Here is a 25,838-nt window from a genome sequence, read left to right on the forward strand (position 1 = left end):
CCGGAAGGTCTCAGCCATCGTCTGTGAGTTAAGGGGTTCGGAGCAAAAGGATTCATCCCTAATCACTTCTGGCACTCTGCAGGTCCAAATGGTGGCTTGGGGGTCTCAGCACCACGTGGTTTGAGTTCTAAAGACTGGGCAGTGTTTGGTCAGATGCCAAACACTGAGAGTGTCTTCGGTTTTAAATTCTTGTTGTGCAGAATACATAACTGGATAACTTGAGCATGTACTAACATCCCGCTGGAACTGAGAACACGAGGTAGCCTCAAGCTCAGGCTTGACGTGTGCGCACGTGAGGGTCTGTAGGTTCGTGGTGGGGAGCAGACGATGAGTCAGGATCATGTTTTCTTTGCTTTGGGGTCCTGGGATTGAACCTAGGGCTCATGCCAGGTAAGCACACCAGCACAGGACTATATCGCTAACCCCAAACTGTATTCTAAGTGTTCCACATATACTCTTCTCAGGCACAATTTTCTTACTCTGGAAATTCAATTTGCCCTGTATTAAATTTCCTCAGAGTGAAAATATGGGTTGTGTAAAATCAAGGAACAGCAAAATGAACAGTGACTTTTTGTGTGTGTGTCTACAATGAAGGCCTGCTTCAGCTCATACCTAGCTTAGAGCCCTTCGTCCTTTCTCTTTTATAATGTGTTTTATTCTTCGTACAGGCACGTTTGTCCATCATATACGTATGTGCAGAGAGAAAGTTGATCAATGAGAGGACTCCCATCCCTCTGTTCCTGTTACCTGGCGTGATGGACTCCATGGAGAAAGACAGAGCAGTAGCCCATTTAAGACCCCTGGCCCCAGAGAACACCAAACAGTCCGGTGCCGGGCGCAAGTCACGGCCTGTGTAGAGCGGCTGTGTAACCCTCCGCCTTGGAGGGTTGCAGTCAGGCATGCGCAAGTGCTAGCATTCCCAATGGTGACAACCCCCGGCTTATTGCCCCGAAAATAGTCACCCGTTGCATTCCCCAGGACTCCCGGCTCGCTGGGCAGACAGCAGGCAGACAGTCGCGTGTTCTCTGGCTCTTACCCTGTGCTGGCCTTTGTGTGTGGGTGAGGCGCAAGTATAAAATCAGGAGCAAAGACACAGACTCTTAAAAAGACAGTTCATGCGGCCCAAGTGCCAAGCGCTGGAAGCGGGAATCGGAGAAGAGCGGTGCAAACATGCGGGATCGGAAGGCAGAAGCGCACAAACGTAGCTGTACCCACAAGCAGCCATGCTCACACTTACATGGTGAGGTCTGACACTACCTTAGTTTGCCTTAAGCATTTCCATCATCTGAGAGTGTGGGAGGGAAAAACAGAACAGTTAAAGGTAAATTCAACGCTCGCCGCTCTCTTCTTAAAGCCTAGAGGCAACACTCCTACCCAGAATTCCATTCGCACTGTGCAGGCGCGCATGGTGTCGGGGAGGGGTGTGTAGGGAGTGAAGGCGCAGTCCCGAGAACCAGGCTGGTTGGGCTCAGTCCTCAACCTGCAGTTCGCTAGCTGTTTGACCCTGGACAGTTGGTTTCATCTTTTCGTGCCCTCATCTTATCTGCAGATGGCTCTAACAGTGGCACTTACCTCATGGACACGTGGTGAGGACGCTGGTGAGGGACACGCGTAAAGCACCCGGGGCAGTCCTAGTCAATACCATGCAAGTAGCTCCAGTCAAACAAAATGATTCACAGGCGGAGCTTGGGTGGAATCGTTTCTCTGGGTTGTCATTGTCTGTCGGGCGCTAAACAGACATGGACCCCCATAACTCACAGAACAAGTGCCGGTGTAGAGTGGCTCCTTCACCTTCTAGTGAGTGCCCCTCTCTCCACCTCCCAGTGGTGTGTTTGCCCATGTCCATGCCTTCAAAGCTAGGACACACACACACACAAATAGTAGCTTGGATCACAAGCTATTTATTATTATTTATTATTTATTAGTTGCCATAAGCTCAACCCCCTAGTTTTCCATGCTATCCCCTTCTTGATCCTCTTGTGATTATTTTACACATCACTGGTCCAAGGACGTTTCCAAGACAGAAGGTCTAGGCCTTTAGAGGCCTATACCTCCAACCTTTCCAAGAAGACAAGAAGGTATGGAATTCTTGTGTTGGCTCACTCATGGTATATGAACATTTGGACAAAGAGACCTGAGCTTTCAAAGTTGGGCACTAGAGCCGTCCTTCACATAAAATGAAAAGAAACTGCAGATTTTCAGCTGGTGGGCTGCAGAAGGGAAGAATAATGCAGAACGGGTTAGACTATGTTTAGTAGGCTGGATAACTTCCCTTTGCAGGAACAAGTGAGGCCCAACCTGTGTTGTAGGAAGCAGGCTTGCTCCCTGATCCAGACATGGTGGCCTTGCCCAGCTTTAAGCAAGGCATATCCTCCCACCGTACAGGGTCTGTGTGGCTACACTGTGCTTCCCGACCACTGCTTTGAGCAGGGCTTCAGTATGGATTTTTTTTTTTTTAAGTTTAATGTAACCTGGAGCTGAAGTCCACAGCCAGGGTCAGCCAGGCAGTTGTGGGCCCCCTTTCTCATGTGGCCTCTCACTATGCCTCTCACTATGCCTCTCGCTGTGGGAGGGGGCTAGGGTGGCTGCAGTCACGGCTTCGTGTGTGCGGCACGGAAGCTGGCTTACGAAGGCACAGTGGTGGGTTTTTCCAACCACAGGCTCTGTTTCAAGGACATGGATTACATTACTTGGGCTGCGGATCACAAAGAGACGGATGCCCTGAGCTGCTCACATCTCTCCGAAGGGATTCTCTTTGTGTCATTAGGACGCTGCTCGGGCAGCAGCACGAATGGGAAGAGACAGAGGATGCTCAGAGAAGCAAAGGGCTTTTTTTCAGCCTGAAAAAGTGGGTCTAATGAATGGATGTCTGCAGAAACAGTGACATTTAAATAGAATTATTAAGCAATTAGCCAAATTATCGTTAGGATGGAAAATGGGCGATCTCAAAGGGAATCGTTAGAAGAAAGCCTGGCCCACTGCACTCTGGGGTTTTTGTCTTGCATCATCATCCCTCATTGGCTTCCACATCAAATGCAGAAGGTCATGATTTTGGCAGAAATCATGATAGAGGCCGGCATGCTTTTGTTTGCGGATGGTACAAAGAAGGCACATCTGCCGGGGGGAAGTGGGGGTGTCAGTGATCTCTTCAGCTCACAGGGGCACATCTGGATGTCTGTAGCCCTTGATGCAGAAGACAACTCTTGGCATCATTATCAAGCACGAGCACAGGATCCACGTTAGCAAAGAGTTCAGTTGTAGTCACTTGTGAGCTCTGTTCTGGATGGCAATCCATCCCCAAGGCCAGCCAGAAGTCTCTCCAGGCACTGACTGAACTGGGCAGAACCCAGAATCACAGGGGAGATGGGCCTCTTGAGGGACTGTCCTGATTACATTGACTGAGGTGGGGAGACTGTGGGTGGTGATGTTTTCTTACTGGGCTCCTGGACTGAGTAAGAATTGGGGAACATACAAAATAGGATAATCATACTAAAATCTGTACATCTAAAGAAGCTAAGCAAGAAGGAGGACCCTGGGTAAGATGCTCAATCCTCATTCAGAAAGGCAAATGGGATAGACATCGGAAGAGGGAGAAAACAGGGAACGGGACAGGAGCCTACCACAGAGGGCCTCTGAAAGATTCTGCTCAGCAGGGTATCAAAGCAGATGCTGAGACTCATAGCCAAACTTTGGGCAGAGTGCAGGGAATCTTATGAAAGAAGGAGGAAATAGAAAGACCTGAAGGGAACAGGAACTCCACAAGGAGAGCAACAAAACCAAGAAACCTGGGCCCAGGGGTCTTTTATTTTCTTTTTCTTTTTTAATATTTTTTTATTTTTAAATAATTTTATACATTCACTTGTATCCCAGCTGTAGCCCTCTCCCTCTTTCCCTCCCAATCCTCCCCTCCCTCCCTCATCTCCTCCCTGCCCCCTTCTGAGTCCACTGAGAGGGGATGGCCTCCTCTTCTTCCATCTGGCCCTAGCTTATCAGAATGGAAGTCCTAGCTTCCATCTTCAGGATGGTTGCAATGTCCTTATCTGTGGCCTAGCAAGGCTGCTCCTCCCTCAGGGGGGAGGGGAAGCTCAATGAGCCAGACATTGAGTTCATGTCAGAAACAATTCCTGTCCCCTTTACTAGGGAACCCACTTGGACACTGAGCTGCCATGGGCTATGTCTGTGCATGGGTTCTAGGTTATATCCATACATGGTCTTTGGTTGGAAAAACAGTCTCAGAGAAGACGGGTCATGGCAGCTCAGTGTCCAAGAGGGTTCCTTAGTAATGGGAACAGGGGCTGTCTTGGACATGAACTCAGTGGCTGGCTCTTTGATTACCTCCCCCTGAGGGGGGAGCAGCCTTACCAAGTCACAGAGGAAGACAATGCAGCCAGTCCTAATGAGACCTGATGGGCTAAGGTCAGATGGAAGGGGAGGAAGACCTCCCCTATCAGTGGACTAGGGGAGGGGCATAGGAGAAGAAGAGGGAGGGATGGTGCAGTTGGGAGGGGGCTACAGCTGGGATACAAAGTGAATAAATAAATAAATAAATAAGAAGAAAGAAGAAGAAGAAGAAGAAGAAGAAGAAGAAGAAGAAGGGAACCTTGAAGCATCTGTCAGTCCCTGATGGATACAGTGAGAACAGCCCTCTCAAGTGCCCGTTAATGTGGCTTCCTTTCTAGGACGGATGATAACCTGTGAGCTGAAAGAAATCCTCTCTCCCTTAATCTGCTTCTGTCAGGGTCATTTACATGCTTTTATTACAGCAACAGGAAAAGCAACCACGACAGCAGGCACAGGCTAGGCTTCTATGGAGGAAATGATAGAACAGGCCTCACCATCCAAGGACAGGCTAAATGCCTAAGCCATTCTGTGTCCTATGCTCGCATCATCATGACTGACTTTATTATCTTTAAAGGTTTATTTATTTTATGCGTATACATGTTTTGCCGGCTTGTGTGTAGCTGGATCGCATGCGTGCCTCACACTGATGGAGCCAGAAGAGGGCCTCAGATGCCCTAGAACTGGAGTTAAGGACAGTTAGGATCTGCCATATGGGTGCTAGGAGCTGAATTTGGATCCCTTGCAAGAGCAGCGAGTGCTCTTTTCCTCTTCGGCAGCTTTCCAGCCCCTTAATGACTCAGAACCTTTAAAGGCGCGCGCGTGCGTGCGTGTTTGTGTGTGTGTGTGTGTGTGTGTGCATGCGTGTGTAGACTGATCCAAGAGAACTGCTGGTTGGTCGCCACTAGCAACAGTAGAGAATCACTCTTAGCCCTGTGTAAAGGCACAGTATAGGAAAGATGACATATTCATAGTGCAGAAAGGAAGGAGAGATGGGGAGACGAGGGGAGAGGGAGAATAAATTCGAGAAGGATGATCTTTTCTAGTTCCCACCATTTAAAGATCATCCTGAGTGAGCTATCCCAGAAGCAAAGACACACATGCTATATACTCACTTATAAGTGGATACTAGACATATAACATAGGCTAAACATACTAAAATCTGTACATCTAAAGAAGCTAAGCAAGAAGAAGGACCCTGGGTAAGATGATCAGTCTTCACTCAGAAAGGCAAATGGGATAGACATTGGAAGAGGGCAAAAATGAAACAGGACAGGAGTCTACCACAGGGGGACTCTGAAAGACTCTATCAACGCAGGTGCTGAGACACATAGCCGAACTTTGGGCAGAGTGCTGGGAATGTTATGAAAGAAGGGGGAGATGAAAGACCTGAAGGGGACAGGAGCTCCACAAGGGGAGCAACAGAACCAAAAAATCTTGACCCAGGGGTCTTTTCTGAGACTGATACTCCAACCAAGGACCATGCATGGAGATAACCTAGAACTCCTGCTCAGATGTAGCCCATGGCAGCTCAGTGTCCAAGTGAGTTCCCTAGTAATGGGAACAGGAGCTGTCTCTGACATGAACTCAGTGGCTGGCTCTTTGATCACCAACCCCTGAGGGGGAGCAGCCTTACCAGACCACAGAGGAGGACAATGCAGCCAGTCCTGATGAGCCCTAATCAGCTAGGGTCAGATGGAAGGGGAGGAGGACCTCCCCTATCAGTGGAGGGGCATTGGGAGGGGACGAGGGAGAGGGCTACAGCTGGGATGCAAAGTGAATAAATTGTAATAAATAAAAAATAAATAAAAAAAATGCGAGAGGGACAGAGCAGGGAGCAGTCCTGCTGCCTTGCTGGATGATGAATGAAGCCCACCTGCCCTTCTCATCTCCAGTCTTGCTTTCTCTGCTGTCAGGAACGGTGAGATTGTTTTCCTGCATTCTAATGATGGCTCAGAGAAGGGACATGAGGCTCTCACCAAGCAAGTATGATTCTTTTTCAGGCCTATGAGACACCTTATTTCCTATGTTTTTGAATTATACTAGGGCATCAGGTTAGTTGCAGGAAAGCTCCTTTCACTTTTACACTAATAGCACTAATAACGAGGCAGCTGGAAGGAGGTCAGGGAGAGTCGTAGAAGAGGCAGAGAAGAGATAACAATGATGAGGCTGTTCTCAGGAAGACACGTGTGGGAACAGACACTCCTAGGAGCTTAGGAACAGCTGTGTAAGGCACATCAACACACCTGTGTGTAATACACAATACGTCAGACTTCAGAGAGGGCTGGAGGTGCTTAGAGAGTAGATGGAAGGTTCTGGATTTGATCCCTACTATTACTTAAAAAAAAAAAAAGACTTTAATCACTGTCATTGTTGGCCTCCTTCTACTTTCAACAGTTTCTTTTAAAAATCTTTTGCTGTTCTTGCCATACAAGTCTTTCACTTGCTTGGTTAGAGTTACACCAAGATACTTTATATTATTTGTGTCTATTGTGTTGTTTCCTTAGTTTCTTTCTCAGGATGTTTGTCGTTTGTATACAGGAGAGCTACTGAATTTTTTTTTTTTTTGAGTTGATTTTTTATTCAGCCACTTTGCTGGAGGTGTTTATCAGCTGTAGGAGTTCTCTGGTAGCATTTTGGGGGTCTCATATATACTATCATCTTATCTGTGAATAGGGATACTTTGACTTCCTTTTCAACTTGTATCCCCTTGATCTCCTTCCGTTGTCTTATTGCACTAGCTAGAACTTCAAGTACTATGTATAGAATGATATGGAGAGAGTGGGCAGCTTGTCTTGTCCCTGATTTTAGTCGAACTGCTTTAAGTTTCTCTCCAGTGAATTTCATGTTGGCTATAGGCTTGCTGTGTGTTGTGTTGATTATATTTGCAGCCCCTGACACTATTAATGGTGCTCGGCTGTGCTTGCAGACAGGAGCCTTGCATAACTGTCCTCTGAGTGGCTCCTAAGCAGATCGAAACATACACTGAGACCCATAGCCATTAGGCAGAGCTTGAGGAGTCTTGAAGAAGAGTCGGGGGAAGGACAGGAGGACACAGAGGGGACAAGAACTTCACAAGAAGATGAACAGAGGCAACTAACCTAGGCCCAAAGGGGCTTACAGAGAATGAAGCACCATCCAAAGAGCATGCATGGACTGGATGGAGACCCCCAACACAAATAGAACTGGTGGGCAGCTTGGTCTTCTAATGGGTCCCCTATGAAGTGAAGTGGGTTGTCTCTGACATGGACTCTGGCACCTGCTTTTGGATCACTTTCTTCTAGCTGGGAAGCCTTGTCTGGCCTCAGTGGAGGAGGATTCACTTGGTCCTGATGTGACTTGATGTTCTCGGGTGGGTTGGTATGGGGGTGTGAGTTCTGAAAAGAAGGGGAGGGGGAAAACGGTAAAGAGTGTGGAAGAGTGGGACAGGGAGGAGAGGAGGGAGGTGCTGGGATCAGGATGTAGAGTGAAAAAATAAAAACATCAATATAATAAAAAAGAAAAGGGAGAATATAGGAATATAATGTAGAAAATATATATAATAGGAGAAAAGGATAGATTATTGAATATGCTCTAACTATAAAACTATTGTCATTTTCAAGTATTTTTTAGTTCACTGGCACAGAGTTCTGTATATAACAGAAATAAGATTATTTTTGATACAAGGGTATATAACTTTATATTGATTCAAATTTAAGGTTATTTTTCATACACATATGTATGTATGTTTCTACTCTGGTATGAGGTGTTAGACCTATACAACTAATTTACAAATGTACAGTTTACTTCCAATCCTGTTAAAAGCTGCTACTACAAACTGTTGAGGATAATTAACTTATACAAGTTAATAGTTAATCAATCAGACTCATGGTCATGTCAGATACTAGTCTAGTTCATCACAGAAATATGCGTCCCAGGTTGAACAGATAGTAAATATCTAGAAACAAGCCTATTCAGATCTACTGTAGATAAATAGATATGATTATACACTACATACATATAAATGTAAATAGATAAATAGATGGTCATCAAAAACTACAGAGACCTACAGAATATGACATTTAAAGATATTTTTATTAATTTAAGGCTTTTTTGACTTGAGGCATGTTAGCTGCTGGCAATACCCGCAGCCTACCTCAATGAAGATGATGAGCATCATAAAATCTCCTTTTGGAGACAGCTTCATTAATGGCAAAAATGCCCCAGCTCTCTCTACAGACAACGTATTGTTCAAAATAAACAAGACTTGGACGCAGGCTGAGTTGACTGCTGAGCTCTGCCATGACAGGGTCAGCAAGTCCTTCATATTTCCTGCTTCACAATTATGCCTGCCAGATATACTGAGCCAGAAAGCTAAAGATGATGCTCCAATGCCTTAAAGAGAAAATGGGTGACTGACCAGGCAGTAGGCTGTCTCTGTCGTCTCTTAGTTTGGGAAGCTGCTTGCCTGCCTTCCTACTTAAGTAATAATTTTATTCCTTCTCAAGTCTCTGATGGGGTTGAAGACTAGAGAGTTATAGTTTCACAGTTAGACTTAAGTTGTTTAGGATTTAAGAAAATGTTTTAAGGTCTAGAAAGATGTTTTTAAGTTGATAAATACAAGATATGACAGAGAATGACTTCGGTACAAAACTTTAGACTCACCTAGGTAGGATAGACAGTATTTTCTTCAAGGTTGCCAAATGCAAATGGGCTAAACATTTTGAATGTAACATTTACACATGACTTTCCTGATTGTTTTATAAATGTTCTTACTGTATGTAGTTTATTATTAATAAATAACATCCATATGCAACAAAACCCCCTTTGCTGCACATTCCCAGGGAGAGAGAGGCACAAGCAAGATACAGCATCTTTCACATGCTCCTGGGATAGAGAAAGCAAGCTGACTGGAATCAAGCTTATTCTGGGTGTACTCCGAGGGCCACTGAGGAAGGTTCTGCCTTAACTATGTGGTTGGTTCTCAAAATAAACTCCTACGCCCCTCTGGGTCTTGAAAGTGATTTCTCAGACTATGTACCTATGAGAATTGCCACTGAAAAAGAGATCTTTTATTTATGCAATTGGTAAGATAAAACATAGACATTTCTTTCCGAACTCAAAGGCTCCTGCATTCCAGCCAAGACGAAAACAATGGTGCATAGCTTTTGCCTGTCTTTTCATAGGCTGGAAGATGGGAAATGGTGGTTTCTGTTTGTTTGTTTTTATAAAAGGCATAGCATTACCTCTACCAAAGGGAGTTTTCCTTGTTATTATCTCTCAGGGAGGCCTTTTTGTATTCAAAGAATTCACTAAACATAATGATTACTCTTACTGTTATGATCAATTAATGGGTGGAAATTCTATTTATTAAATGGCTTCACTTATAGTACTCAAGACGTTAAAAAGACAGTTGTTATGTTTCCATTGATTTAACACGAGCTTGAGTGAGCAGCCATCTCATGTATTTGGAACTTTAGAAAAACTAACTGTCCCCTTGAGTATTTTTGTTTTTTATTTTTTATTTTTTTTTTGTATCTGGGTGAGTTTCAGTATGCTCTGGGTTCTGTGATTTAATTTTACACTTCCCAGGTGGTAGGTAAAAACGGGTGGAATGCTGGCCGTTGACTGATTTTCTTCCTTCACATGTCTTGCCTTCCAGCCTTCAGTGTTCGTGGGTGGAGGGGAACCATGGAAAGAGCTGACATGAGATAAAGTCCCGAGGAAGCGTAGTTTCAGTTGAGAGGTCCCTCAGGGAGGAAATACAGGGCAATGTTATAATTTAATGCTGGAATCAAAGAAACCTACCGAGAGTTTGACATGACCTTGGTAATCAATTATTCAGCCAGCGTGCTTGATTTTATAGAGCAGAAAACAGAAACTCTGAGCTGACAAGTGACACACCCTTTTGGGGACAGAGGTAGTGACAGAATTCTCAACTTAGGATCTAGCATTCCCTGTTGTGAGATTCTCCCTTTTTCAGTAAGTGAACATTTACATCAATGACGCACATTAGGTCACTAAGTTGGGTATCCATATTAGAAAAGCTTGGGATTAGTATTTTTGTATTTTGAAAATGTTCCATGTACATAACAAGATACCTTGGACATAGAATCTGATTCTAAACATAAAATTCATGTACACATAACCCAAGGTAATTTGGCACAATATTTTTAGTTTGCCTGTTTGGACTGTGACTCGTCTCATGAGGTCAGGTGTGGAAATTTCCACTTTTCATGAGTTGATGCTCCAAAGTGTCAGGTTTTGGAGGGTTTAAGATATTTATAATGAAGGTGTTCTTCTTACATAGCATGAGTAATGCACCCAGCTTGCCCCTGGAGTTTATAGACATTTCATTGTAAGGAAGCCAAGAGTAAAGTTAGAAAACTTAACTCCTCCAGTAAAATAAAGTAAAATGTGTGCTGTTCCCTTCATTGAGATCACCACACTCAAAACTTGAACAAAATACAGACTCCTTTAGAGTTCCTCTCATGACTTTTTTTTTTTTTTCAACTGGTATTTGAAAAGCATTTACTTTAGAAATTTAACATGAATTTCAACTGAGAACTTTCACTGGGGGAAAAAAACCCTTATATTTTATTCTTATAATGGGTAAAGCCAAACAAAAAAAAAACATTCTTATTGAGCCAAGATCTCTCCAGAGTACATCCTGTACACTAGCCTTGCTAGAATGTCTTCCTGTTGTTTTCTCTTGTCTGTGACCTTGTCCTCCCTCCACTCTTTTAGTTGATACCCCTCTTGTAGGGGATGAATTTGCTTAGCTCACAGTTTTAATAATGGAACCTGTTTCCTGTATATTTAAAGGCTCATGTTAAACATTTACATTTATGGGCTGGGCAGATAATACAGTGGTTGAGAGCTCTTGCTGCTCTTCCAGAGGCCCTGGGTTGGATTCTTAGCACCCACAAGATGCGAAGAGCATCTGTAACTCCGGTTCCAGGGGGCTTGACGCCTTCTTCTCACCTCTGTAGGCATCAGACATGATGCACAGACATAGACGTACATGCAGACAAAACACTCATAAACGTGAAGTAAGATAAATCTAGAAAAAGCTTAGAGGAAAAACATAATCAAATAGATGAATATGAGATGTTTTTAAATGAAGATGAGAATTAGAAATATAATGTATACGTATGTAGTATTCATGTATGAGTATGTTTGGGGTGCATGTTCCATGACACACGTGTGTCAGGATCAGAGCACATCTTGTAGGGGTTGCTTCTCCCTTTGGGACGGAAGCCAGGCTGTGAGGCTTGGTAACAAGAGCTTTTACATGCTCAGCCATCTTGTTGGCCTGTATGTGTAGCTACCGTTTCACTCCCAATCTTGAGTTACTTTATGATTTGCATAACATTTAACTGACAGTGAAAATGCAGCATAAATTCACCCATTCTGCTCTTAGGGTGTTTGAAATGAAAACTGGGCTTTTGAGTCTATCATAGAGGTGGCATGAACCACCCTCTGGGTTTTGGGAATGAAGTTCTGTCACTTAGAATGCACGGGAAACATCTCACTGGGCTCAGAGGTTAGTTAACTTCCCTGTTTTACAGTGGCACCAATTTAACACTGCCACCCTCTCCTCTCTCTGGGGTGACAGGTGGCTAAAAACACACTTAGACTTTTCTCAGCGGGGATACTTCTTTCTCCTTGACAGTTTCTCTCTGTTCTGTGTCTCACTGCTGACTAGGAACTTGCCAGGGAGCTCCCTGAGGGAGTGTCCCTTCCCTGCTTAGCTGCTTTCATCTACTCCTAGGTCAGAATTCCCTTCTGCTTTCAGAATTCATCCCCTGGTGGAAATACAAGTGTGTCAGAACTTCTTGGCTGTTATAGCAGTGTTGCTATTTTTTGAAAGCAATTTTAAAAAAGAGGATGGAAGATACGATTTCGGTTATGAGCATGAAAGGGTATCCTTCTGCATGTGTACTTTTCAATAGTGAAGGCATTAGCCACAAATGTGTATTTAAACTTCGGTTCCTAAGTTTCTCTAGACACATGCCATTTTCTCAGGGGTCATTGTGTACCGAGGGCATGATATTAGGCAGACTAGATACAGAAGATTTTCATCATTGTCTGCAAGGCAGTGCTGCTCTAAGACATTGATTGCACTTTAATAATAGAATCAGAACAGAAACAATACCATTCTACAAACTCAGTTCTGAAAAAGGAACAATGAAATAAGAACAGTCTGCTTTGGTCACAACCAGCCCATAAAATGCAGAGGCTGTGGGGGCTGATACAGCCATAAAGATAACCAGAATCCTCAGCATTGTTCTTGACATAATTATCTTCTGCATTTATTTTATTTAAATAAAAAGATAGTACTGACTTACCCTAGAGCAGAAGTTCTTTTCAATAGAGGTATGTCTGTGGTTGGCATGCCTGGAACTTTGTCAAACTAGATATCCTTTCCAGCCTAGATATGGTTGACATCCTTGGGGAATGAAAGTGTGGCATGAGGAGCTTTTCTGTAGATTGAAAAGTCTTCTTCCCTGGGGCCTACGTGTCATCTCTCCTCCTTGTTTGTCTGCAGGCAGACAAGGGCTGTTTATGTAGGTTAAGTGCTTAAGATATTATGTAGGTTAAACTTCGGTTTCTTGGGTTGATTTTAAGAGCAGTTCTACACTATGATGGTAGAATGGGTAAGACTTCTAGTTAGTAAGCTTGCATGGCTTCTCCAAAGCAATGTGGTAAGTACTGAAGGCAAGTTAGGAATGAACAGTTATTTATTCAACAATCACTGATTTTGAAGCAGGAGGTTTTGAATTTAGGACTATCCTGGGCTGTATAGCAAGATTATGTATATTAAAAAATATTACTTATATGGCTGAGCATGGTGGTGGACACCTTTAATTTTGGTACTTGGGAAGCAGAGCAGAGCCAGGTGGATTTTTGTTAGTCCAAGGCTAACCTGGTCTATAACTTGGTGAATTCTAGGCCAGCCAGGGCTACATAATGAGACCCTGTCTCACTTGCTTAGTTTCAAATAATATCTGTCAAATACTATGGCACATGTTTCAGAGTGTAACACCCAAATCCTTACATGGGCTTTGCTGTTGGCCTCAGTTTAAATCTGTTTTTTTTTTTTTCCTGTGTGTCCTCAGCCAAATTATTTAATACTTGTAAGGTTCAGTTTCTTATATTAAACTGGGGTATAAACATGGTATTATAATGAGGATTAAAGGCACAGTAATCGCAGGATAGCTGAAGAGTATTTAGGGCTGGGGTGTAGCTCACTTACTTAGAACCTGGATGTGATCCCCAACACTGAAAACAATCCCTACCCCTCACTGCATCAAGGACTTATTTGACTGGCAACAAAGCAGTGTTACAGGAAACCAAAGGTGTACATTTAATCCCTGTATGGTTTGATTAGCTATCGGGTAGACCAGATGTCCCTGTTTGTAGTCCTGCCATCCTACGAACATGAATTACCAAGAAACCAGAGTGATGGTAAACTGGGTATGATGGTTGAGAATGATCCAGGATAATATTCATGTTCCTTCTTTCTGAGACGGGTAGGTTGCCAGAGCCAAAGTACTTTCCCAATCTTTAAACACAACTAACTCTTTGAAGAGCTGAAATCAGAATCTGATTACACACCTCGTGTTCATCGTGGACATCTTGAACATTCCCTCAGAGAGCAGAAGTCTTCACCACCATGAAATACTGGGAGAGATGTTTGTTTACCTTACTATTGTTGGACTGTGGGATTATTTCCAAACACATTTTCAGAACCCAAATATTAGAATTGGTACAATTTTTATTTTTCCTGGAGTAAATTGCTATCTTTTGAGACATGGCTGCATTCCATACTCCTCTCCCATCTACTCATCACTGTATTCAGTCAAACTCTCATTTCTCCATTCCTCCTTCTTATCTATAATTGGTTGATCAATTGGTTATTGTACTTTCCTCTACCTGGAATTCCTTTCATCTGACTATTGTCAAGTTTCAGATGAAGAAGGCCACCTCAAATGCCTTCCATGAATGTAACCCAGGGCAGTTTTTGGTTTCTGTCTAGCATGTCACCTGCTTTAAACTCTCCACCCAGAACTTTTCATTTTCTGAGATGTTCTCACCAATTAACTGTTTTTATGTTCTGCCTCCCTCATTATACAACAAACGTCAGTAGAACAAGATTTTTGTTGATTTGGTTCATTACTTTCTCCTTTTCTAGAACTATGTGTAGCACATAGTAGGTGTTCAGTATTTACTGAATGCATGAACTAATGAGTGAATGTAGGGTACCGCTCTAGGAGCATAGCTAGTCTATGCCTATCTTATTGCTGATGCTCTTCATGTCTATAGACTCCCAAGCTTTAGGCACTGCCTAAAGCAATGTGTAGAGAGCCAGAGAGGAACCCTTTTTACTGATAGAGCATACAGGAAATGTGGGTAAATAGAAAATACTTAATGAGTAGTTGTTACCAGGTGCCTGCTCATTTCAAGCATGGAGGCAGCCCCAACTCTCATTCTTGTTAGTGAGAATAAGTAAACTGAATTCTAAATGGTTAAATGTCCAAGAGCACACAGATAATAAACTGAAGGGCCAGGCTTTGAACCTAGGGTATCTGGCTCCAGAGACCACATTGCTAGCTGCTATGTGAAATCATAGTAGGAGCTGTAATAGTGAAGATACAAGGTAGGTCAAATGGCTAAAGGAAAATACAAATCTCTAAATGTTTAATGAATATGTAAGGATGCAAATTAGGCTATAGTATCTCCTCCCTGCATCAAATGAAAAGATATCTACCCCTATCTTCTCAAGGGTACAGGGGCCTTTGGTGACTTGAAAACATCAATGCAGATGATCAAAATTTCCAGCACTAGAGTTCTGATACAGGAATTCCCTGGGCATGTTCTATCTGGTTTATCATTGGAGTTAAGCTGTCCTCTCTGCACTCAGGGCTAAACAGGGCCTTCTGAATGGACCACATACATGTGACTTGATGGATGAGTCAATGCAATGGTAGAGGCCTGTGAGTATGTTTTTGGTCCTAAGATTTTATTTCGTTTACCTCCCTCTTGTGCAAGGATTTGTTTCTTACCTGGCAGTTGGACTTGCTACTTGCCCCCACCTCATTCAGCCAGACCCCAGTGATGTCTAACAGATATAAATAGATAATTCCAGGAAGTAAATGATGGAATATTTGCCAGGAGGCAGAGACCGGGGGTCACAAAAGAGAGGGCTAGTAAGTGATTCAGAATCAGTTGGAGCCTGGGCTCTGCTGTAACTTAGAGTCAGGACAGCTTGCTGGCTGAGTTATCCCAACTATCTGGTTTGACCTTTTTGCCAAGAAACACTGAACAGAAAGGCAAAATGGTGGGCCACAGGAGGGAAAGAGCTCTGTGATTTGTGGATGCAAGAGTACTTTATACAAGAAAGAACAGAGAAGAAAATGCCTTAGGATTCAATTCACCAGTTAAATAAACATGCTTTACAGGGGTGTTACTCTGGATTGCATTTGGACAGAATGATCACTGTTTGTGGAGAAACCCATCTTTCCCAATCTAGTCACTCAAGCACTATAAATTAAGTGTCAGAGTGTGTTCTTGTCACCAAAATTTGGCCTTTTATAGTTGCTTCTTTTCTTTGTGTTCAATGGATATTGCTGTGTTATGGCAGTTAACATTTCCTCATTGACTGATGGCCAATATAAGCAACTAGATTTGTTTCATCATAAAGTGTTGGTGACAACTAGCTGACTGCCTTTACATCTCTAGCCTTTCCAACAGCCTCTGTATCAAGCTCTTTTTATTAGAGCTAAAAGTAACAAAGAACAATTCTGGTTTCTATGAGTTTGACTCTATTTCAAACCTATTTTACTCTTTCAGCTTTGTTTTCACTAATATGCACCAAAATGGCAAAAGAAGAAAACAGGGGAAAGGAAGCGCTGGAGATGACAACACGGTGCTTCCATCATTAGTTTTCATGTTACTGAGAGTCAAGGAGAGGGGCTGGAGGTTGGCTCCTGTGAGGCAGGCACTTCTCTGTTGTTCTGGAGAGCACGTAACATTACCTCTTTGACAGATGAGAGCTGTGGGCCCAAAGTGATTCAGTCCACCGTTCAGGGCCGCCCAATGAATAGCCAGGTTTGATGGGTGTTCAAACTCAGATCTAGCTACTGCAAACAGTGGATTAGGTGTGCTCCAGCTGTGTCACTGGAAGCATCTTCTGATGTATTTAAGGCGTTCAGGAGGCATCCCTTTCATGCATCTTCATGATTTTTTATGTGAAGCTGGAAATCTTGGCTGCACCTTTATTTTTTCAGTGAGAAAACTTGTGTGGGCACATTCTCAGAGAGCCTGGAAATCCTACTGTGGTGCTTGGCAGTTCTGTAAGGAAGGTGGGTGCTGGGTGTGAGAGAGGGATGGGTTATCAGTGGTGCTCTGAAGGTCAGGGAGCTGCCGGCCTGCGGTGGAAACAAGTTCCCTTCCATGCTCTCTTCCAACACAGGCCATGGTTACACCTGAGGGGACATCCAGATCCAGCTGCACACTCTGCCTCTTGCTTAGTGTTTTACTGTTTGCGGTTTTTCTTCTGGGAGAAACAAACTCGGTTTTTCTTAAGGAAAAGAATGCTTTCAAGTACAGAAAGGTTTTGAGTGCAAGACCAACCTTATTCTCTCCAAAGTTTCCTTACCCAAGTTGGAACTGTCTGCATTGAATTTTCTAGCAATCAGGGGAATGAAGAGTGGCATAAAGCACATGGTTATGCAAAGTGCCTCTAATTTCAGGATTACATCATGCATGGATAATGCATTCTTCATTACGAATAAAAGCATAGCTCAATGATATACTGTTTTGACTAAGATAGTCTAGATAAGAGCATAATTAAAAAATTTTATAGCGAGTTACAGGAGAAAATGAAAAATATCACTTTTTATCCTTTCTAGTGTTTTTCTAAAATAGAGTCACTATGTCATTTGTTGTTCAATTAAGTTGCTTGTGAGAATAAAAGTGGGTGCTATTAATAATCATATCAAATCATGAGGCTGTCCTAGATAAACTGGGATAAATATTCAATCTGTTCAAAGGAAAGCCACTTTTCTCCTATTTTATGAGGTGCCCAGCAATCCATGGCTTAAGAGGCACTAGACCCATTAGCACTCTCCACAGTGCATCCTTTGATTTTTTTTCCTCTGGCTCCCATATAGTCTCCTGTTTTGCCTCCTTTTGATGATGGACCCCTTAGTGACACTCCTTTGCTAGTCTCCTAACGATAGTATGCCACCTGCCTTGGGAAGTAGAACTAGGCTTATGTTTTGGTACCAAGATTGAGATAAACTATTGTCTGACTCTTTTTAAATAAAAACTAATTTATTTAACTTTATTTTGTGTGCATTAGTGTGAAGGTGTCAGATCTCTTGGAATGGGCATTACAGACAGATGTGAGCTGCCATGTGGGTGCTGGGAATTGAACCCTGGTCCTTTAGGAAGAGCAGACAGCACTCTTAACCACTGAGCCATCTCTCCAGCCCCCATTGCCTCATTGTCTGACTCTTGAGTGTGAGTATATGGCTCTGTAGAGGTTATGCTTGGGCTCCTTTCACCTGTTATTTGGCTGGTGGACTTCTCTACTGCTCTGGGTTTTCTGAACACCCTTGTGCTTAGGAGGCAGCAGGATCAGCTGTGCTATTCCGAGGAACTCTGGCTGTTCACCTTCGGGGAAAGACGATCAGACACTGTTTCCTGGTTCTGTGCCCCGGGAACACTGATGCCTTGCTGGTCTGGTATTTTGCAGCTCTTGGCTTTGATATGAAGGCAGAAGCACTTGCTAGGGCAGTGGTGTTCCCCTGTCCATCCTGTGAACCTCTGTTGACTCTCACTTGCTAATTCAGGAAGCAGACCTGTGCTCTGGTCGAGAGTTTGAACATGGGGGCACAGAGACTTAGGGCCTCTGTTTTTCTGCTCTAAGGGTGCAGAGCACCCAAAGATGGACAGATGGACAGGCAGACGTTCTCTTTCTTTTCTTTCCTTTTCTTTTCTTTTCTTTTCTTTTCCTTTCCTTTTCTTTCCTTTCCTTTTCTTTTCTTTTCTTTTCCTTTCCTTTCCTTTCCTTTCCTTTCCTTTCCCTTCCCTTCCCTTCCCTTCCCTTCCCTTCCCTTCCCTTCCCTTCCCTTCCCTTCCCTTCCCTTCCCTTCCCTTCCCTTCCCTTCCCTTCCCTTCCCTTCCCTTCCCTTCCCTTCCCTTCCCTTCCCTTCCCTTCCCTTCCCTTCCCTTCCCTTCCCTTCCCTTCCCTTCCCTTCCCTTCCCTTCCCTTCCCTTCCCTTCCCTTCCCTTCCCTTCCCTTCCCTTCCCTTCCCTTCCCTTCCCTTCCCTTCCCTTCCCTTCCCTTCCCTTCCCTTCCCTTCCCTTCCCTTCCCTTCCCTTCCCTTCCCTTCCCTTCCCTTCCCTTCCCTTCCCTTCCCTTTCCTTCCTTCCTTCCTTCCTTCCTTCCTTTCTTTCTTTCTTTCTTTCTTTCTTTCTTTCTTTCTTTCTTTCTTTCTTTCTTTCTTTCTCTTTAAATCACCACATAGAGAGAGGGCTGGATTATCAAAGCTTTTGATGAGAGTCCTACAGAGCTAGTTCATGAGCCAGCCATGGCAGGACAAAGCTGCAAGGAGAGAGTCCTGAACTCAGAGCTGGCAGGCCATCTCTGTGTCCTCTTGATGTCCAGATCTCAATTGTTATGATCATTATGAGAGCTGTGGCCCAGGGAAGTTCTAGTCCTGAGAAGACTGCTCAGCACTTGTGACGATAGAGGGTCTGTCAGTCTAAGGCTGAGTGATGATCTGATGAGCCCTCAAATCTTCCCTCAAATCTGCAAAGGCTACCTTACGAAAGAGGATCCCACATCTTTTATTCAGTTTCCCTTTGGAGGAAAGCAGTGTAGTGAGGTATTCAAGTGTTTCCAAAATAGCTTCAATAATATATTAAGCCATTATAGTTATTGCGTTCCAAATTCTTCTTGCTGGGCGTCTTGTACACCACCATACAGGCCACTCTTCAATGGCCACATATCTATCTTCTTTCTCTCCCTGTAGTGTTGGGGTACTGATTTGTCCAGCTAAAGCGTAAACTCTTCTAGCTCCCTTTGAGACAGGTGTGGCTCGGAAGTATAAATAAAAGATGGTTGAGTGGGGAAATTCCAGAAAACTCTTTAAAGGGGCCTCACTTCACTGAGAGATAGGCTTCCTTTCGCTCTTCCCTTTTCTTTCTGTCTGAAATGCTAATGTTGGTGTTGTATTTGTTCATCATTTTAAGACCACAAAGTGATCTTCAGAGTGACAGCCACACACTAAAGGCAATAGAGCAAAATATTGAAGGAAAGCGAGGCATTCCTGATACTATAGGCGTTCTGCTGAACCTCTCTCCTTAGCTGTCATATTATATGAATGAAAACCAGTCTCTACCATGTTATTTAGATTTTTCTGTTCTATACAGCTGATTCAGTCCAACACACACACATTATTTCATTTAATCACTAGAAATTCCAAATTACGGGGTCTTAGCCTCTTCTAATGGGTTAAATAGGGCCCAGTTGGTTAAGTAGGACCACCGAACCAAAAGTGACAAGTCTGAGGTTTGATCCCGAGTCGTTCTGACACCAAGCTCAAGATCTTTCCTTCCACATCTCTCTTCAAGAGCAGCTAATGTGTAGCAGCAAATTCTCCATTTGTTCTTTGCAGACACCCTTGCTGTCCAAACATGCCCTCTTTCCATTGGCTCACTGTTGCTGATTGCTGAGTGGAGAAGTAAAGACATTCTTTGTATTCTTCCGACCCCAGTCCCAGGTCCTTCCACGGTCAGTCTCTTTGTCTCTGCCTTTCTGTCTGTCTGTCTCCCCCTTTCCTCCTCTCTCAGATCCATATATATCTGCTGAAAGTGAATAGACTATGTGCTTTCTGAGTCACTACATAGCTAGAATAATTCAAAGAAGATGAGACGAGTCACAGGTTGGGGTCCTGGGCTTTTCAGGCTCCTCAATCTTATGTGACTAGTTCATTAGCTCCCTTTCTATCTCCCTTCCCCCTTTTCTTTTCAGTCTAGCGATCACATCAGTAACCATGTGGGTAGATTTATAGTTTGTACTTGTGTGCTCTTTGAAATGGAGCGAAGAATTGAAAAGCTTATGTCAAGCCCATTCATTCACAGACACGTTCAGGACCAAATTAATTTTAAAGCATTTATGGGCTCTTTAATGTTTTGAGTTTTGCTTTATACATTTGTAGTGATCTTTATGGCAGAATGCCTATTTCAAGCTGGCACTGTAACAAATTTGGAAATATAATTTTCTGGGATTAAATACACCATGGGATGAAGTTCAGCGCACAGGGAACCTCACTCTACTTATTGCACTAGATGCAATTATTTGAAGTCACTCGAAATGCTCAGTCCTAGGTGAGCTGGAAAGGCCTTAGCAACCACCTGCCTTGCCTTCTCATTGCAGAGATGGGAGAGCTGAGGTATAGAGCGGGTAAGTGGCATAAAGCGGATGAGAACAGGACTGAGCCCAGAGCACGGGGCCTACAAACCCTTCATGCAGAAGACACCTATAGCGTTAAACATTTTTTGCAATAGGAAAAAATTGCAATGACTATTTCTTTTTTCTCTGAGATTACTATCAAGCTTGACTGTTACCAGTAACCTTCATACTGTACTCAGGGCCCTACTACATCCCATAATGCTCTCTGGTTACACACCATATGCCTCTGTGCCTCTGTGCTACTGTGGACTGTTGTTCTATTGTTGGAAATGTCTAATATGGCTTCCTCATGTAGGCTGTAATTTTCTGGGCTTAAGATTTTATTTCATTCTGGATTTGTATGCTTCATAAGGTATTCAAAGCCAGTCGCATGGTAGACACTGGGATGGTGACCAATAAAAATGAATCCAGGTTTGGGTGTAAACCTATATCCTGCCTTTAAATACAACCTTCACACTGACCGCCTTCTGCCTATCTGTTCTCTCTGCCTTACCCTGTTGGTGAAGACAATAATTATTTTGAAACACTGGCCCGTCTGGGATTCCTTCAGGTTGATGTGGTCTGCTGAGTTTTAGGGTGTCACAGGAGTGTTGACAGGTGGCTACGAGGACAGAGGTATCATCATCCTCCTTGAAAAATAAGAGTGACTTCTTCCCGGCTCTCAGCCTGAAAAAATTTTCGGGGGACCCTGGGAAACGACCAGGGACCTTATGGTTTTGGTACAACTGATAACTGCTGCTGATGGGCAGAGGACAATGGTCCCACTCAGTGCCTCCCAATGCAGAAGGAAACCTCTCAGGGAGGAATTGCCTTGCAGCACAAGCTCAGAGTGAAGCTGGGATAAAATTTATGGATTCTCTGTTAAGGCCTGATAAGCATATTATAGTAAGTTGGCATATCCCGCATCAGATACCCACCTGGACCAAGAATTTCTGTATTTTTAATGTAGCAACATCATGGCACTAGATTTACCAACAGCTTTTTGTTTTCCAGCTTTGAGACAAACCCAACAGTGTCACTCTGGAGCACAGCCTGGGAAAGGGTCTACTGAGGCCAGGTTCCATCACCAGTCTCCATGAACCCCCCTGCCCTCTGTCTAAAGGATAGAGCTCACACACTGTATCACTGAAAGACTTCCTTCTACCCATTTCTTCTTCCAGGTGACACTGCCAAGAAATTCCATGTTACAATTCCTCAGGCCTCACAAAATAACCATCTTTTCTCCAAGGGATTGATGTTTCTTTTTCAAAAATATTTTTTTCCTTTATATGTATGGACATTTTGCCTGCCTACATGTATACCTGTACATTATATGTGTACATTATATGTGCATTGTCCATGGAGGCCAGAAGATGATGTTGAATGCCCTGACACTGAGTCATGGTGGTTGTGAGTTGCTATGTGGGTTCTGGGGAGTCCTCTGGAAGAACAGCCAGTGCTCTTTGACTACTGAACCATCTCTACATCCCTAGATGATTTCTTACTGTAGACATTCAGGTATCATCTCTGTCCTACAATTTATGCAGCTAAGTAGCTCTTAATACTGGTGGTAAGCTTACTAGCCTTTGGTTATAGAACTGAAGCTGTGCTTGTGACATGCCTTGCCTATGTCCTCTCTCTGCAGTTTCTAATATTTAAATATACTTCCTGTGGACCTGGAAGAATGGATGGTTTTACTCAGTCTCTGTCAAGCCCTGCTTTCCCCATGCTGGAAGTGTCAGCCCTGGCCCTTTGGGCTTTTAAAGAAGGCAGATGCAGTTGGAGCAGTGAGCTGAGGTGGAACACAAGTTATGTCAGATGTCTCACTCATATGGATGCCTTTAAAAGGGGTCAGTCTTAATTTTCTAGAACTCTGGGCCCATAAATTCCTATTTCCCGGGACTTGAAGATTTAGTTCTCACAGGAGAGCTGCGGACACAGATAACTGTACTTGAGAGACACCTTAGAACTGGACTTCAGAATCCACTGAACATTCTGTGCTGCAGCCCTTAATCTCAGAGAGAATATGCACTAAATCATCTCATGTGTACAGCCACAAGTGCTTCTGAATGGGAACTCTTTAGTTCTCTGCCTGCTTTCCTGACTGTAGACAGTATCTCAGGATGGAGCATCCAGAGGAAGGTGGACAGCCCTACTCCAGAGCAACCCACAGAGCCTGGAGGAGGAGGCACTGCCTACCCGTGTCCTCACCACTTACAGACACTTGTGAAAACACACAGCTTGGATTTTCCCTGGTGGTCACTTTAAAAACAAAACAAAAGAAAACAAAAACAAATACAAGAACAACAACAAAAAATTAAAGAAACCCAACAGCTGAGCACTACGATGATGGAATTTTTTAAAGGCAGAAAACATGGAATCAAGGATAGTCTCAGGAATGTTTTGGATGTTTTATTCAGTAAATGAGCAGTACAGGGTTAGCACAGAGGAGTGAGTGCCTGCCAGGCACTATAGTTCTCAGGGGAAGGGAAAACAGTTTAAAGTGAAACAATGGATGTGTCTCTTTAGGCACCTCTTTTGGGACCAGATCTTGGGGAATCTTAAGATCAATGTCAGGCCAAATTGGTTGCTTTCTTAGGGGTTGGGATTGTTCTAAAAGAGTGGAAGGTATTTCCCTAACCCTCTAGGGCACATGCAGCAAGAATCTCATAACTTGAGTTTGATTATTTCCTGCTGTCTACTCCTCTTTGGTGTGTTTGCTTCTTTTTGTTGTAGAACTTTCAGGTGAGCTGTTAAGTTGTTAATATGAGATCGCTCCAATTTCTTTATGAAGGTGCATAATGCAATGAACTTTCCTCTTAGCACTGCTTTCATTGTTTTATAAGTTTGCATATCTTGTGCCTTCATTTTCATTGAGTTTTAGAAAAAACTTTAATTTTTTTCTTTATTTTTTATTTGAACCAGTGTGTAGAGAGTTGTTCATTTTCCACCCATGTGTAGGCTTTTTGCTATTTCTATTGTTGAGGTTCAGCTTTAATCCATGGTGTTCTGATAAGCTACAAAGGGTTACTTCAATCTTTTTCTATCTGTTGAGGCTTGCTTTGTGATTGAGTATGTGGTGATTTTGGAGAAGGTTCCGTGTGGTATACTCTTTTGTGTTTGGGTGAAATGTTCTGTAGATACCTGTTAAGTCCACCTGATTCATGGTTGCTTTCATTATTTTTCTGTTTAGTTGCCGTCTCATTGACCTGTCCTTTGGTGAGAGTGGGGTGTTGATGTCTCCCGTTATTAGTGTGTGTGGTTCAATGTGTGATTTAAGTTTTAGTAATGTTTCTGTTATGAATGTGGGTACCCTTACATTTGGGGCATAAATGTTCAGAATTGAGATGTCTTCTTGGTGGAGTTTTCCTTTGATGAAGGTGAAATGTCCTTCCCCAATTCTTTTGGTTACTTTTAGTTGAAAGTCTATTTTTTTAAAGGTTTAAATAGACTTTATTTTTACAAGTGGGACCCCATCAAGCAGCACAGCTATGTGGTCCTAGTTGTCATGGAGACTTCGAGAGGTCGTGATTGCAGAAGAGTTGAGTATAATTGAATAGCATGATCCCAGGGAAGGCCAGCCAGGAATGCAGGACACATGATCAAGGTGGGCTGGCAAGATTGGTCTAGTCACAGCATGAGGGGAAGACAGCTTAGGTCAGGGTGAGGATCCAGTCTGTGGGCAGAAGGCCAACACACAAAATAGGAAGTGAGCCCAATGGTGATATCCAGAACCCCAAGCTGCTCCCGTGGTGGCCTCCAGTGGACCTGAGCATGAGGCACCAAGAGCTGCCGGACTGAGCCCCTCAGCTGTAGTGGTGCTGGATGAACATGATGTGCAGAATGACCACAGATAAGGATGAGCCAGAACCCAAGGTCAGGAAGTCAAGATGGCCCGAAAGTCTGTTTTGTTAGATACTAAAATGGCTACTCCTGCTTGTTTCTTGGGTCCGTTTGTTTGGAGGACGTTTTTCTAGCCCTTTACTCTGAGGTAACATCTAGCTTTGTTGCTAAGGTGTGTTTCTTGTATGCAGAAGAATGGTGGGTCCTGGTTTTGCATCCACTCTGATATTAGACATTGGAAGTAGAGAAGAACATTGAAGAGAGGGAACAGGGTGGGAGAAGGGTTACAGGGGGGAATGAGGGAGGGGATCAGGTTCGGGAACATGGGGGTGGGAGACAGTAGGGCTGGGAGGGAGATGGAAAGCCGAGGGGAGTGAATCCACTGGGACAAGCTGGAGACCTGTGACAAGATAGGCTTCTGGGAGGACACGGGGTGACTCTAGCTGAGACTCTCAGCAGCAGGGGACATGGAGACCGAAGTCGTCACCCCCCTATAGCCAAGCAGGATTTCCAATGGAGGAAGCAGGACACCAACCTACCCACGAAACTTTTGACCCAAGATTTACCCTACCTACAAGATGGGCAGGGATAAAAATGTAGCAGAGTTGAGGGAAATGGTCAGCCGCTGACTGGCCCAACTTGAGACCCACCCCATGGGAGAGACCCCTGTCACTATTAACGATACCCTGCTTTGCTAGCATACATGAGCCAAGCTAACTATCCTCTGAGAAGCTCCACCCAGTAGTGGATCAGAATAGAGGCTGAGACCCACAGCCAAACATTAGACAGAGATCTGGGCATCCTGTGGAAGAGTCGGAGGAAGGATAGAGGGACCTAAAGGGGACAAGAACGCCACATGAAGACCAACAGAGTCAACTAACCTAGGCCCATGGGGGCTTACAGAGACTGAACTATCAACCTAAGTGAATGTGTGAACTGGACCTAGGCCCCTTATACTTAGGGAGCTGATGGACAGCTTAGTCTTCATGTGGGACCCCCAGCAAATGAAGCAGGTGCTATCTCTGGCATGGGCTCTGTTGCCTGCTTAAATCACTTTCCTCTAGCCTGGCAGCCTTGTCTGGCCTCAGTGGAAGAGGATGCACTTAGTTCTGATTAGACATTAAGTGCTGAAGCGAGAGGGGAGGGGGCTCCCTTCTCTAAGAAGAAGGGGACAGTGGGACAGGGGGAGAGAGTGGGACTGGGAGGAGAG

The 25,838-nt window shown here is 43.8% G+C and overlaps 1 protein-coding gene across 3 annotated transcripts in view; it reads right to left on the reverse strand.

The window, feature by feature from the left end:
- The window catches only part of Lhfpl3 (LHFPL tetraspan subfamily member 3), a 461,755-nt gene that overhangs the window by 41,256 nt on the left and 394,661 nt on the right, over window positions 1-25,838 (reverse strand). Inside the window, exon 3 of one of the 3 annotated variants that reach the window (XM_060373962.1) lies at window positions 1,258-1,285. The exons of 1 other annotated variant lie outside the window; for it this stretch is intronic. In XM_060373962.1, coding sequence (XP_060229945.1) covers window positions 1,269-1,285 — 17 coding nt within the window. In that variant the 3' untranslated portion in view covers window positions 1,258-1,268. Of the gene's footprint in view, window positions 1-1,237; window positions 1,286-25,838 lie in introns of all 3 variants that reach the window. One more of the 3 variants, XM_060373961.1, reaches the window with a different exon arrangement.

The sequence above is a fragment of the Meriones unguiculatus genome, chromosome 21, assembly GCF_030254825.1.
Source record: "Meriones unguiculatus strain TT.TT164.6M chromosome 21, Bangor_MerUng_6.1, whole genome shotgun sequence".
NCBI lineage: Eukaryota > Metazoa > Chordata > Mammalia > Rodentia > Muridae > Meriones > Meriones unguiculatus.